Raw genomic sequence first — 16420 nt, 5'->3', positions numbered from 1 at the left:
GGGTCACATTTTATAGGGTCAATATAAGGTCGGGCCAATGCGGGTCGTGAGTCGATAATGGGTGGGCCTACAAAATATCAATTGAAATAAATATTGGACAAAGCCATTATTAAATACATATGAATACAAATTAATCTATACAATTATTTTTACATTATGTATTTTCTTTATCAACTAAATTGGAAAAGCATATTGGCCCTATATTGACCCTACCCAATAAAGGCCCTGTCCATTAAAAGCCCTATAAAATTGGCCCTGACCCTATTATCATTGGACTACCCTGTCCAATAACCACCTCTAATTACAAGTAAAAAGAATGAGAATGAGAACGAGTCCTAATTCACGGATCTTATCAAATTATATTACAAGTAATTGGTAAAAAATTACAGTACAAGCCAAGGCCCATCAGGCCATGTTAGAAAAAGTAGTAATGTAGGTTTGTTATGCATTTACAAATACATAACAAATATTAAAATATTAAAAAGCACATGGGGGTGAGAGAAAGTAGGATAGAGATAGATAACCGATACCACTTTTAAATGTATCGCTGAAAGTTTATACTACCTCCGTTAACAGTTATTTGCAACATATACTGTAAATAAATGCTAACTATGTGCAACAAATGTTTTTTTTTCCTCTTTAGGTAATCATTTCTCTCTATCTCTCTTCTCATCACATGCACCCAACTTTTTCTCTCTCCATTTTACTCTCACAAACAAATTTTGCCTAGGAGTCCGCAAACACCCCTTTTGTTGCAAATAATAGTTAACAGAGGAAGTATAATATTATTGACTGTATAAGTATGTAGTGGTACTATTTTTACATGTAGTTAGTACTAATATATGAATATATATTACTGTTGAATGAATATATAATACTATTATATACATATATAGTGCCGTTGAATGTTCAATAGTACTATTTGATAATCCAGTGGTACTATTAATTACCCAATGACACTCAGTAAATTAAGCATATGCATTTACGTGTAAAGACCCTTATGCCTCTCGTTATACATTTACTCGTACCTCACTAACGTCCCTCCGCTACAAAAAAAAACACCAAAATTCACAAATATTAGACACGTTTAATAATGTGAACGTGTCAACACCCCGCTGTGACATGGCACTTCCTTTTTCTACGTGCCTCTTACAATTTTCTGCCCTTAAATAGGTAATAACATAAACTAAGGTATGCTCCCTTCTACAATATGTGTATTAATTTTCATTAAAAAGAAGAAAAAACATACTTTGTATTTACATACAAAAATGTTGATGAAATATTGGAGTTTTTCTGCAAGAAGTGTTATCAATAATAATGTGTCCAAAGTTGGTTATCAAAATGATATTATCAACATGCTAAGTGCTACTAGCTTCTCCTCTATTAACCATAATCCTCAGGCAAGTTTTACCTCTTCTCTATCTTCGTCGTCTTGATTTGATTTAGGTGTGTTTTCCTCGAGTTATTTTGATTTATTATCGACAATATTAGTCTGGTTCAAATATGAATTGAAGTAACATAGATACCGTATAGGTTTAAAACTATTAAAAGCAGGATAAGTTTAAGCTCTGTTTTTATTAATTACTATCTTCATTTTATTAATTACTATCTTCATTTTAAGATAATACACCTTCGATTTTTTTAGTAGTTGCAACTTTGAAATATTTCAAATAATACCCAAAGTTGCAACAAAAAAAATCGGAGATATTGGTTACAATCTGAATTATTTTGGCACTAGCATGGGCAAATATAATGAAGGGTTTGGCACTAGCATGTACAATTATAGTGAAGGGTGTACATCAAAGTGAAGCTCATTTTCTTTTGTTTCATGTTGCTTATGAATTAAAAACTAATTAATAAAGAATGTTTATGTGATCATTTTATTTTATGTTGATTATGAATTAAAATTAATTAAGATTGTTTATATGATGATAGAACATTCATAGCAACAAAGTAGATGCACCATTTGCAACAGCCGAGCCTAAAATCGTCCCTAGGCAAACATCCGTAGAAGATCCCTGCGACAAAACCCACAACAACCTCAACTTCAACCCCAACCCCGACCCCAACCCCAACCACAACCACCACCACCACGTCAACAACAGCGACAAAGCGGCTAGAAGGACAACCGAAGACACGGCCAACTATGTCGCGGACAAAGCCAAGAGCGGAACCAGGAGCGCTGTCGAAACCGCCTTTGTTGTGGGGGAGAAACTTGCGGAAGGAATGGAACAAACGTTCGGATGTGTCAAGGACACTACCAAGAAGGTTAAAGACACGGTATTAGGCAAATAAGACGAAGAGGGTGATAACAAAGATCATGATAATAGTCATGGCAAAGTTGACAAACATGTTGAAGATTTGAGAAGGAAGGCAGGTGGATATGATTTGAGAAGAGATTCTCACTAATTTTTAATTAGCTTTACTTTACTTTGTAAGAATGATAATGCCCATTTTTTTGGGGTATGTTGCAATTTAAGTGAATTTTGTTGTATTACTTACCAAGAAGGCAAGAACACAAACTTTCAAACTACTTAGCATAACTCAATTCCAATTTTAAGCTTATTAAACTTTTAAACTACTTAGCCTCCATTCATGCGTATGCATAACTTATTATTTGTGTCTCACATTTCTCTGAGTAGTGGGTATGCCAATTTTTTTGGTACCTTTTTTCAAACGTTAAAAATAGTAGCATTTAGAAGTAGTGGGTAACGTTTGGCAATTTTTTTTTATTACTGTTAAAACAATAATTATATCACTTTTGATGTATTTTGGTATTACTAATTGACCTTTACTCGCTATCATAACATCTACCCACCACTAGACCGTTAAAAGCTATCCGCTATCGTTATCTTTTGCCAAACAGGACCTTATTTTAACAATCTATAATCATATTAATCGATCAATTCCAATAAAATATACCATAATAATTAACTTACGTGCCTCAATAAAAATGAATTTAATAAAGATAAGTAAATTATAATGTACAAATCAACATTTTAAAGTTGGTGTGATAAGCAATAAAATGGCTAAGAACTTTTACAAACTTTATATCATACGCACAATATACGCACAATTGCACAAGTGTCCAAAACTATAGAATAGCAAGGCCCATGATTATATTTGGACATCATGAATCATAGCCCAATCGAAAATCACTTATTAGCCCCAATGAAATGCATCAAAGGCAACTACACCTATAATTTGTACATCAATCACATAGGTTTTTTTGACACAAAAGAGCTACAAATATCATAATACATTTATACTACTTACCATACTTACGGCTCAATTTTCAAAAGGGGGGGGGGGGGTTTGCCAACCCAAAATACTCATTTTTAGTTAACATTTTGGCCTGAAAAGCTCGCTATTTGCCTGGAATAGCGAGTTTGGATATGACTTAGGCTCGAACTTTGACCCGACTTATGATCACCTCTATAAAAAAAATTACTTATAACATAGCTTTTTCAGTGTGGCAAGCCACATGGTGCGGCAGGGTTACTTGTATAATGTTACTGATTTTGTCAAAGGTTACTTGTAGGTGTTACTTGTATTTTGGGGTTATTTGTATGGGTTACTAGTATGTGTTACTTGTATTCTGAGTAACCCCTACAAGTAACCCCTGACCAGACCCACATACCAAACCAGTAACACCTGACCAAAACCCGTACGACCATACAAGTAACCTCAGAATACACTATACAAGTAACACCTATAAGTAACACTCTGACCAAAATCAGTAACACCCTACAAGTAACTCCATAATACAAGTAACACCAGAATACAAGTAACACCTACAAGTAACCCCTGCCGCACCATGTGTTACTTGTATTTTGGGGCTACTTGTATAGGTTACTTGTAGGTGTTACTTGTATTATGAGTAACCCCTACAAGTAACCACACACCAAACCCCTATACCAAACCAGTAACACCTGAACATAACCAGTAAGACTATACAACTAACCATAAAATACAAGTGACATTCTGGCTAAAATCAGTAACAACACCCTACAAGTAACACTAGAATACAAGTAACCCATGCCACACCATGTGGCCAGCCACATACAAAAATTTGTATACTTATATATAAGGTCGTCAAAGCGGAGAAATTCATATGTACAACAAGATGTAGAGTAGCTCAATAAAGCTCACCATGATGATAATTGAACATTCGAACTAGTCATAAAAATTCGACAATAAGGTTTTAGAGCATCTCCACTAGTAAGCAAAAAAAATTCTCCTCATTCTCTCTCTACCCACTTTCTCTCTCTTCCCAACTAAATATGCTCATGAGCATTTTTTGTGAGCAAATTTTATCCCACTAGTAAGCAAAAAAAAATGCTCATCAATCTCTCTCCTACTTTTTCACATACCCCACCAATATTTCTTTCTCTTACACATCACCCTATTATTATTTATTATGTTTTAGTTAAATGAATTTTTAGGGCTACTAATTACAATTATACTATTATTTAACTTAATACAATTATTAAATATTAATTCATAACATTGAAATTTTAATCGCTAAATAGTTATAAATTTAATACAACATAATATTTAATTGGCGTACGATTACATTTAATACATACAACAAACCAATAACGAACCTAGATTTTTAACGTACGATTACATAAGACTCTATTAAATTGTAATCTTACGACAAATTAGTTTTTTTTACTCATTGATAGAACCATATTTTTGCCAAATGTGTTCCACTAAATTTGCTTTTAATTGAACATGAGTGTCTCTATCATGTAGTGACATTCTTCTCTGGACGTACGTGTCGAAATCAACATTTGGCGGTCGGCCAACATTGAATTCAAAAGGCTCGTTGTTGTTAACTGTAGCACTTGTAGTGGGTCTTGTAATTTGCGGGTGATCTTGTTCATAGTACCTTCTTAAAACTTCAGCCCGAGTATAGTTGTGTCGTTCATCTTCGACAATCATGTTATGCATAATGATACAAGCTTTCATTATGTCAAACAATATGTCTTCGTTAAATGTAAGGGAGGGTTGTTGTAGAATGGCAAACCTAGCCTGTAAAACCCCAAAAGCTCGTTCAACGTCCTTCCGAACCACAACTTGTTTATCAGCAAATAATTTATCCTTCTGAAGTTGAGGAAGTGTTATACCTTGAATAAAAGTAGCACATTTTGGTTAAATGCCATCTGCTAAGTAATAACCCAACTTGTATTTATGGTCGTTCACGGTAAATTGAATTGGAGGTGCCTGACCATGAAGAACATCATCAAAGACTGGAGAACGGTAAAGGATATTAAGATCATTACAAGATCCCGGGATCCAAAGAATGCATGCCAAACCCATAAATCTTGATCTGCAACGGCCTTCAGAATGAGGGTTGCATTTTTATTACGGCCTGCGTATTGCGCTTTCCAAGCCATTGGACAATTCTTCCACTCCCAATGCATGCAGTCAATGCTACCTATCATACCGGGAAAACCTCGCATTTTATTTTGATGCAAGATTCTCCTTAAATCTTCGTCGGTGGGATTTCTGAGATATTCAGTTTCAAAATGTGTAATAAGCCCTTGACAAAAATGTTGCAATGCCAATCTGGAGGTAGTTTTGCCAATACGCAGATACTCATCCACGACATCTGGACAGTTATCGTACGCCAACATTTTAATCGCAGCGGTGCATTTCTGCAACGGTGATAACCCAAGCCTTCCAGCTGCATTTCTACGCTGCTGGAAGAATTGATCCCCCTCGACCACCTTGTTCACAATCCTACAAAACAAAGGTCGTTTCATTCAAAATGTACGCCGAAATTGTTTGTCGCTATAAACTGGATTACTCGCAAAGTAATCATTAAATAATTGAACATGCCCCTTTTCCCTATCTCTTCTATCCGTATCCCCTCTACGCTCTGGAACACAATCAACATCGGATACGGGTTGGGGTTGTGTTTGGTGGTTAGACAACAAAGTTGGTAGATGGGTTGTGACAAATTCGTCAACTAAATGATCAAATTCTACGTATTGATCAGAATCAGACGAGCTGGAGGTTGAGCTAATGGAAAACATTGTGTTTGCTTGTTACTTATGGGTGTTTGGATATTTTTGAGGAGTTGGATTATATTGTGTTTGCGTAGATGGTATCACTTTTATAACCATGAACTCTCAATGAGAGGTCAAAAATATGAATGTCAATTCCATGAGTGATGAAACCTAATTGACAATTCCATGAGTGATTAAAGATACTAAGACGGAAAAGAATCTTAACTATTCAAAATACAAAAAGACAACTGACATGAAAGACACATGACTACTCAAAATATAGTAAGACAAGGGACATGAATACAACTAATTAAAAATAAACTAATTAAAGATACGCTAATTAAAGAAATCTAACCTAGAGTACAATTAATTAAAAATAAACTAACTATAAATAAACTAATAAAAGATAAACTAATTAAACAAATCTAACCTCATAATACAAACTAATTTAAAATAAACTAATTAAAATTGAACAAAATAAATATAAACTAATTAAAGAAATCTAACCTCAGAATACAATTAATTAAAAATAAACTAATTAAAGAAATACAATCATTTTCTACCGTAGATTAATTGAAGTAACTCTTCCTTGTGGGCCTTTTCAGCTGGAGTGAGTGGTGTTGTCCTTGCTAAAAGTGATTGAAGCATATCAAAATTCATCTTCTTCTCTGCTAAATCAACTTGTTTTTTCTTCCTCTTTCCTTTTCTCTATCAAGTTCCAACCATTGTTGTCGTAAATTCGCCTCCCTTTCTCTAACCTTAGTACACGCCTTTATCTGTTCACTAATGTTCAATATTGCACTTTCGGAAGCAACTTCTTTACCCTTACGCTTAGCCTTCGTTTTTTTGACACCGTCTGGTCGTGGTAATCCTCCGGACATAAATCCATCAGTACAGATTTCATTCTCACTCTCCGCCCTAGACCTTTTCCCACTTCCACTGATATCTTCCTCATCATCGGCACCACAACCCTTTTTTTCCTCCTTTGACAGACCCCATCTTAGTTTAGTCTTGCACTTCGGATCTTTATTAACCATTTCCACTCCATTTGGAAATGCAAAATTATGTTGTGGATTAGAGGAGATATAAAACAACTTCGAAGCGTTTTTAATTCGATCGGCTTCGTTGTAACCACTTCCGCTTTCAGGAAGTTTGCCCACCTCCTCATAGCAACTAGTCCAATGTAGCAAATCAGCTGCCATTCTTCTGCAATGTGTCTCCAAACTCTTCATAAGACTTGGCGGGAGAATATGCGGTTTCTCAGCTTGAAGTTTACAGTAAGCCGCATAAAATTTTCGCCATAGTTCGGATGCCTTTTGGTTCGTACCACGAAGCGCATCATCACTTAGTTCTAGGTAGAACCCAATTAGAGCTTCATCCTCAGCAACCAACCAAATGCGACTCGCTTTAGCAAGTAGTTGATTGGTCGGAATCCTTAGAGGTGGTGGAGGGTACTGTGGTGTCTCCGTAACAGCTTCTTCTTGGCTGACATCGTACTCAGAGTTGCTCCCTTTGATAATAGAAGGAGTTTGTTGCTCAAAATAAGTGTTTTCATTATTAGGAATTTGTGGAGGTGTGGGTTGGTGAACAGAATTTTGAGAAGAAGGGTTTCCTAATCTTTATAGGGATAATTGAAAATTGGGACGAGTGATGAAATCATCACCTAAATCAGAAAAATGTTGAGCAAGTTGATTGTAATTAGGGTTGTTTGGATCCATTAAATTGTATAATAAATTAACAACAATAATAAATACTCAAGAGGCACCGAAATTAAATAAAAGTAACGTTAATAACGTTTTAAAAATTAATTGAGTACTACAAAAATTAATTAACTATAAAATAAGAACCTTTTTGAACTTTATATTATAAAATAAAAAATTAATCCTCTACTAGAATTGGGAGTTAAATTTTTTTTTTTGAAATAAAATTGATTCATAAATAAGTCATACGACATCTAAGCTACAAAGAGATTTAGATCTAACAAATACATAATAATTTAATCAAATAAAAATATTCTGCAAGCAAAGCTACAATCCTTGTTGCAAATCGTACATTCTTCATACCCTCTTTCATATCGCTGTGAATTATAGCCTTCTTCGGTGAGGGGGTTTATCGATCTGTTGTAGCCGTGCAGAAAATTTTCGTCTGATTCGTTCGATGGTTGTCGAAATATTAATCTCTTTTTCAATACCGCACAAAATTTTAACCATGAAACAACTCTATAGCAATCCATGAAATAAAAAAAAAATCCTCCCTCAAAAGAGAGAAGAAAAACCCGGTCTTTCGAAGGAGCCAAATCCTCCTAAAGAGGAAGAAAAACCCTGTATTTTGAGGGAGAAATATTCCTCCTAAAAGAGGAAGAATTATTATAAACCTAAAGCAAGAGAAAAGGCACAAAAGAAACAACGGTTGGGGCTTTCCACCGTTAAATCCGATGGAAGCCCCTTCAAAATTCAACAATGGAGGTTAGGGTTTTTAGATAGAGAAGAGAGGAAAGAGAGGCTAGGGTTTTTTCAATTGGGAGTTAAATTAATAAAGAGTGTATTTTTTATTTTTGAAATTAAAACAAAATATTATAATTAAATTATCATTAATAACGTTTTAAAAAATATTAGAGTACTAAAAATACTAATTAACAATAATTAAACCAAAAAAAAACCTAATTGAACTTTATATTAGAAAATATAAAATAAATCACACTAGAAATGGGATTAAGAATAATATAGAGTGTTTTTGTGATTTTTGAAATTACACCAAAATATGTCAAAATGGATCTCTATTTGTAGAGAAAAAAAAAATTATAACCGTTGATGATTTTTTTTAATTATACGTGCCAAAATAGCCGTTTAATGTTTAATATCGTTTTAAAATGGTAATATTTTCTCATTGGGTAAGGAGGCTGACAGGGACGCTTGTCAGCTCCTCAATGGCTGGACTGACGCGCCCCTGTCAGTGGGTTGCATTTAATTTTTATTTGCTTCAAACCCTTCAAAACGCAGCGTTTTGGGTATGAGCTCTTCAGTTCACTTCCCAAAACGCGTCGTTTGAGAAGGGGTGAAGCAAAATAAAGCCGGCAGTTTGTTCCCTCTTGTGCACCCCACCCTTTTAATATACATCTTCATTTTTGCTCATAGGATGAGCAAAATCAATTATGCTCATGAGCATTTTTCCATTTGCTCATTGATGGGGAAGCTATAAATCCATTTTTGCTCACCATTTTTGCTCATGAGCAAAAAAATGCTCATTAATGGGGATGCTCTTAAGACATGGAGATTCACAAACATTACCTCGATTGGTGCGAACAATGCAAATAAAAAGAAAATGGGTACTGTGTACGAGCCATCAACCTCACACGTCTAACCTATTCACATGGTTCACCATTACATGGATCTAATTAACCTAGTTCATCTTGCTTGCATACAAACACGTAGGGCCTATTGTATCATGCATGGCTTAACTTAGACTTGTATAACACAATCCAATGATGAAAAAGGTTCAATGATACAAATATTCACTCGGTCACTCCATGTTTCAAATGAAAGGTAGGGAATAAGGAATCTATATGTTGGAATCTTGGCCTTAGCTTATTGACTCAGATAAATTGAATGAATACGCCAAAGATTTGTCATTTTCTATTGGATTAGAAGGGTACAAATGCATATAACATACTTATATTGTGATTAAATTAATCAACTTAATATGAGATTTAGTAATCATTCGCGCCTTTGCCATATATATATATATATATATATATATAGAGAGAGAGAGAGAGAGAGAGAGAGAGAGAGAGAGAGAGAGAGAGAGAGAGAGAGAGAGAGAGAGAGAGAGAGAGAGAGAGAGAGAGAGAGAGAGAGAGAGAGAGGTTTAAAAATGTGCATTAATCAACATAAACAATCAAAACAAGAACAAGTAATCAACATAAACAATCAAAACAAGAACAAGTAAGAAAACAAAGGGATAAGCATTATTCAATTTAGTTAAGTTCAATTATAAATTAGTTACTATAGTTTAATTCAATTATGTTTATCTTTTTTTTTTTAAACGGGAAGTAATAATATCATAAATAATAGTCATACGACATCTACAATAATAAAGATTTGTAAACCACAAATTTAGATAAAATATCATAACTTTTATAATCAAAATCATAGTTAATTTGCATATTTGGCATAACTCATACTTCACCACTTCAAGCTTGACGCGAACAATGATTTTCGATGTCTTTGCATCTTTCCAAGTTGAGCCTTCGCAATCTGCGTTGATGTTTTGATTGACCAGTTGATGACAAATCCCAAACCCATAAGAATAATCCAAATCACCTTCCCAATTATTATAAGAACCATAAAAATAAAATTTTCATCCATAAATGAGAATCAAAACCCAGAAAATTGGGAAAAACCCAGAAAGTTGGGTCAGACTCTCAGAGATGGAGAGAACAAAACAAAACAAAAAAACTAAATTGAATGAAAGAAAAAGGGTCGAAAATAGTTTAATTTTCGAAAAATTAGATTATTTACTGCCAAAACGGCCAATAAAACTAAAACCCTAGAAGAGAGAGAAGAGAGAAGACAGAAAAAGAAAAAAAAAGTATGTTATTCCAATTATGTTTATCTTAAATCATCTTCATTCACTTCAAAAGAATAGGGCTTAACACATTTAATTTAATTTAAACAAATTTACATAGAGGTTTCTAAAAGTAAAGTATGCTAATGAGTTTACATGAATAGTTACTACCAAACAATATTGTCCTTTAAGAGGAACCATGAACATCCATCACTCCCGAATCTAGTGCTTCTAATATTCTAAGATATTATTCTTTATCTTCACCTGACTTTTCCCCCTTTTTTGGTCTTGGACAAATGTTCCTAACATTAAAGTTATGTACATAATTTTTCTTTTTATTTATCCCATTGAATATTGTTAGAAATATAATTTAGTATTAGGACCAGTTGTTCCGCATTGAAGAAATGGAGGAAGAATGACTAACATGTAAGATTGGTGGGCGCTGATTCTTTCTTTTTCTTTTCAATGAGAAAGAAATCAAAGAAAAATTGATTTTAGGATGGAACTCTGTTAGGTTTATATATGGTCATATTTTACTACAGCGTTGGTTTGTGCTAGGTTGACTTTATGAAGATTTATCATGGTATAACAAACGATCCTGACCCAGGCCATTATCAACACCTAATAAGGGAGGATCTAGCTCTTTGAAGAATGCCAGATTTTAGATCAAACAATCTCGACCCATTATTAGCACCTAGCTAGTTACCCCTTACCGCATAGCTGCTATTTGTTACTCTCTCCGTCCCTAAATTACATTCCTCTTTGGAAATTTACACGGGAATTAAGGAGGAAAGAATAAGACAAATAATAACAATAATTAGATAATGCAATGGGAAGTACAAAGATAGATTAGTTATTACTCATGACATGTCATCAATCCTTTGCAAAAAAAAAAAGGAACAATCACATGTTCCTAATTGAAATTTTTTAACCACTCATATTCATTGTAATTTGGCACAAGGATTATGAGTGAGATTAGGTAAGGATGAGTGAGAAATCATTAAAATAAAACAGAAAAAGAGAGTTGATTTACTAAAAAAACTTACCAAAAATAGAAAGGAAGAATGTAATTTTGGAATACCAAAAATAGAAAGGAGGAATGTAATTTAGGGACGGAGGGAGTAGCAAATTAAATACTTCCTCCGTTTTTTTTATTATTGCACCATAAGAGTTTGGTGCAAATATTTTGGTAGTGGAAAAAAGTAAGAGAGAGAAAGGTAAAAATACAAAATTGTCTATGTAACACATTGATAAACTAAAAAGTAAGTGTGAAAAAGCAAGGGTATGTTGGGTATTTGTAGTGTGAACACAAATAATTTTTTTCCTAAAGAAGAAATGGTGCAATATTTGTGAAACTTCCTAAAATGGCAAGTGGTGCAATAATAAAAGAACGGAGGAAGTATATAGGATGAAAAAATGTACTACTACATGCATCATAGGTGACATGTGGTAAGTATTTTGGAGAAAAATATTCAACCTATAAGATGCTAAAAAGTACCACTACGACACTACATGCATAATAATACACAAAAAGTAGTATTAAAATAACTTATACTTTAATGGTACATTATACATGCATAATGGTATATAAAGATACATTATAATGTACCATTGCAGAGTGGGCTTTTTTCCAGAAGCTTGTCAAATTTACATTTTTACCCTCTTATATGCTTTGTAAATGCACAACAGCTATGTGCTGAGATGCACTCCAGACCACCTAGCTACGAAAGACCCAATGATTTGAAAAATGCAAGATGAAAAGGATTAAAAGATTGGAAAGAATCTTTAGTTGATAAGTATATGAAAAAAAAGAGGAAAACATTTATGAGATTTTATTATGGTAATACAAAGGATTTAGCAAAAGCAAGTTATTGATTTGTGGACACATACACATGATGCAATAGTTTGATTCATTGTCTTGTTCTTATTGTAGCTAAAATCATGGGCTAGCCACAACATATACACTTACAAGTGACAAAAAGTTTGGGATTTGTTAAACATCGCCCGCGTTTTTCTACATAAAGCCCACATTTTTTAAAAATGTTGACATTATTGCCCTTGTTTTAATTTTTACCGAAAATAAAATTTTTCACTCATAAAAAATGTGGAGCAGGACTGGATCGCCGAGTGAATCCGAAGAGCCCTCAACGTCGGGTAGATGCACCGGAGAGACGCCGTTGACGCCGGAAAAGGAGGTACGATGCCATCTAAAACCACGAATTGGCGGCTGGCGTCCTGCCGGGACGCCGTGACCGTAGTGGTGGCGCCTAGCCAGGACGCCGCCACCGTAACTCTGGCGCCTGGCCAGGACGCCGCCACCGTGGCCGTGGCGTCTGGCCAAGAAGCCGCCGCCACGGTGGCGGCGTCCTGGCCAGGCGCCACCGCCACGGTGGCGGCGTCCTGGCTAGACGCCACCGCCACGGTGGCGGCGTCCTGGCTAGGCGCCACCACTATTTTTTTTTTTTTTTTTTTTAATTTAATTTAAAATTTGTTTATTTTTTTTTTTTGTGTTACAATTTTTTTCTTTTTTTTTTGTTTTTTTTTTTTGTTTTGTTTTTAATTGTTTTAATTTGTTTTTGTTTTTAATTTATTTATTTTTTATTTTTTTTTTTACAATTTTTTTCGTTTTATGTTTTTTTTTTGTTTTTTTTTTTGGTTTATTTTTATTTATTTAATCTAAAGTTTTGTTTATGTTTTTTATTTTTGTGTTTTGTTTTTTTTTTTTTTTTGAATACTTTTTGTTTATTTCTTTGTTTGTTGTTTATAATTTATTATTGTTTTTGCTTTTGTGCTAATGTTGTGTCAAATGTATTAATTTAATCTACTCTTATGTGATTATATTTATATGTTATTGTTGCAGGATTATGGTGGAGACGGAAATGATTATAGTGGGATTTTTGTACACGATGGTCTGTTCGAAGATGCTCAACAAGCGGTTGATTGGGCGAAACAGGTTGCAATTAGATCAGGTTTTTGTTTAGTAGTAGCAACTCATAAATCTCAACGGGATGGTAGAATGGATCGCATTTTGAGATGCGACCGTTATCGCAAAAGGGAGGAACGAGATTTCAGTCAAGCGATTCGGTTTGATACAAAGCGGAAAGGTTGTGGGTGTCAGTTCAGAGTAAAGGTTCGACAACAGCAAAGGGGTGACGGTTGGGAAGTGAAGAGTTACGGTAAATGGGGGTATCACAACCATGAGATGATCGCATATGAAGTGGGTCATCGACAGTTAAGTGGCCTAAGTCCTGCTGCGAAACTAATTGTAAAAGAAATGAGTGATGCTCAAGTGAAGCCTGCTAAAATATTAGCATCTGTGTTGGAGAAATTTCCTGAAGACCAGCCAAACCGAAGACACATCTACAACGTCAGACATAAATTGAGGTTTGAACGGTCAGAGGGAAGGAACCCTATACAGCAGCTTCTACACCAGGCACAAGCACGTGGTTACCTGTACTGGTTTGAATCTGATGAAGACACATCGGAGGTGACTCATTTGTTCCTTGTGCATCCTGATTGTGCTGATATGATTTCGTCTTGGCCATCTGTGATTCTGATCGATTCAACGTACAAGACAAACAAGTATAAGTTTCCACTGGTTGAGATGGTTGGGATGACTCCAACGAACCAGAACTTTTTGATTGGTTATGCAGTTATGAAGGATGAGACGGTTGCGAGTTACCGTTGGGTGTTGGAGAAGTTGAGAGATGGTAACTGTGGATTTCGGGTTGTGGCTGATGTGTTTCAGATGGGTGAAGACAACTACGGTTTAGTGCGTCAGTTGATGTACAGTGAAATCGCCTCAAACCGAGCTGTTTATCGCCACGTGTACGGACAGGACTTGGATAGGTCTCTGCAGCGTATCCGGTGGGGAGGAGGACGTTGCGGTCAAAATCATTGGTTCGACGCGCCCCTTGATCTCTTCGCCGTTGCAAACATCTACAAGTGTGCAGTGATGCATTTCGGCCTTGGTTTGCATGGTCGAGCTTACTATCCGTGTACCACGGTTCTGCCTTGGTGTTCGCGTGAGACCGTCACCAGACCGGTAAGAGAGGTTGCTATTGGATTTCTGGGGCCGTCATACAGACATTTCATCCGACTGGACCTGTCACCCGATTTTCCGGTCCCACCGATTATACCAACGTGGTACACCATTCGTACAGCAAGCGTAGAGGGCTGGGATGCGTTATATCATGACCGGGTGCAGCAGTGGAACAATCTAGTTGCCTTTTCTATGTGACCTAATATTGCTATTGCTATGTTTTTCCCATTTATTTAATTTTCGGATTCTAATTTTCGTATTTAGTTTTCCCATTTAAATGTGAACCTGTATTTAGTTTTCGTATGCCCACTAATTACAACTTAAAATAAAAGTTATAAAAACTAAAAATATAATGTCAAATTCTAAGAACTTAAAATAATAATTATAAGAACAGATAATGTTAACTTTTACAAACAACTAGGAAAATGTTTTATAAATGCACTGCCGACATATCAATAATCTCTCTGTGACGCCCACTGCCACTGCTCAAGGGCCCGTTCCAGTTCATCAATAACAGCTCTGCCTGTTGCAGTCGTCATGTTGTCCCTCTCCTCAAAAAGTCTGTGTCCCAACTGCGTCATCTTTCCCATCCACTACACATAACAAAACACATAAAATTCAATAACGACGTATTATGAGACATATTATATGAAAAAAAACACAACTACAAATGTTTTATGAGACGTACCGCATCCACGGCAGTGGGCGGTGGCACATCATCATCATCGGCGTCGTCGCCGTGGTGGACGTCTCTGATCAACCTCGGGTGCGAGTGCCGGTTGTACCACTCCATGTAGTGCTGGTCACACATGGCAGCCACCCCATGAAAATACGATGCCTAACACAAAATAACAACACATGTAATATGCAATATAAACATGTAATATAAACATAAAAAAAGTAATTAAAATAAATAAATAAAACAATATACATATGATGGAAAATAAATTAAAAACATTACAAAATATTAACAACCTAAAAATAAAAAAATTAATAACCTAATAAATAAATAAATAAAAAATTGGAAAAAACAAAGCAAAAAAAAAAATTACCCAAAAAAAACAAATTGGAAAAAACAAAGTGAAAAATATAAAATTATAAAAACTTAAAAAAAGAAGAACATCAAAATTTTAAAAAAAATTTATAACAAAAAAAAGGGAACATAAAATTTTTTTTAAGTAAAAAAACTAATTCAAAAAAAAAAAAAACAAGAACAATAAACAAGAACATAAAATTAAAAAAAAGAAAAACAAATTTAAAAAAAAATCAAAAAAAAAATAATTATTTTCGAAAATTAAATTTCAAATTTAAAACCAAAAAAAAATTAAATAAAAAAAATAAAAAGGCGGCGGCGCCTAGGCCAGACGCCGTGACGGTGGCGGCGGCGTCTAGCCCAGACGCCACTACCACGGCGGCGGCGCCTAGGCCAGACGTCGGTGCCGTGGTTCTGGCGCCTGGGCCAGACGCCACCGCCACCGTCACGGCGTCTGGCCTAGGCGCCGCCGCCGTGGTAGTGGCGTCTGGGCTAGACGCCGCCGCCGTGGTGGTGGCGTCTGGCCTAGGCGCCGCCACCGCCTCCGACCTTTTTTTTTTTTTACTTTTTAAACACAAAATTAATAAAAAATACCTTCTCGCCGGAAAACCGCTGTCCACCCGCCGCATGTGCCGCCACTTCCTTGCCGGGCCGCCTCGACATCGCTCGGAAAGTTTTTTAGAGAGAGAAAGTGGAAGTACAGAATTGAGAGAAGAAATTGTGTTTTTTACTTTGAGGGCAAAAGTGACAATTCACTCTAATTTT

The 16420-nt window shown here is 35.4% G+C and overlaps 1 protein-coding gene across 1 annotated transcript; it reads right to left on the bottom strand.

Moving 5' to 3' along the window:
• Window positions 1-6688: 6688 nt before the first annotated feature.
• LOC110687013 lies at window positions 6689-7735 on the bottom strand. The gene is made up of 2 exons (XM_021863648.1): window positions 7681-7735; window positions 6689-7629 (listed from the first exon to the last, which is right to left on the bottom strand). Exons 1-2 carry the CDS (start codon window positions 7733-7735, stop codon window positions 6689-6691), a joined length of 996 nt encoding a protein of 331 aa, XP_021719340.1.
• Between the last annotated feature and the right edge of the window lie 8685 nt (window positions 7736-16420).

The sequence above is a fragment of the Chenopodium quinoa genome, unplaced genomic scaffold, assembly GCF_001683475.1.
Source record: "Chenopodium quinoa cultivar QQ74 unplaced genomic scaffold, ASM168347v1, whole genome shotgun sequence".
NCBI classification, from domain to species: Eukaryota; Viridiplantae; Streptophyta; class Magnoliopsida; order Caryophyllales; family Amaranthaceae; genus Chenopodium; species Chenopodium quinoa.
Note: the sequence above shows the minus strand (reverse complement) of the source record. Positions and strands in the feature narration are given on the sequence as shown.

Excerpts from the sequence above, each read along its gene's own strand:
- LOC110687013 (XM_021863648.1), bottom strand. The coding sequence starts at position 7,735 with ATGGATCCAAACAACCCTAATTACAATCAACTTGCTCAACATTTTTCT. Across the intron at positions 7,630-7,680 it reads TCAACATTTTTCTGATTTAG|GAAACCCTTCTTCTCAAAAT; the intron begins GTGATGATTTCA and ends TATAAAGATTAG.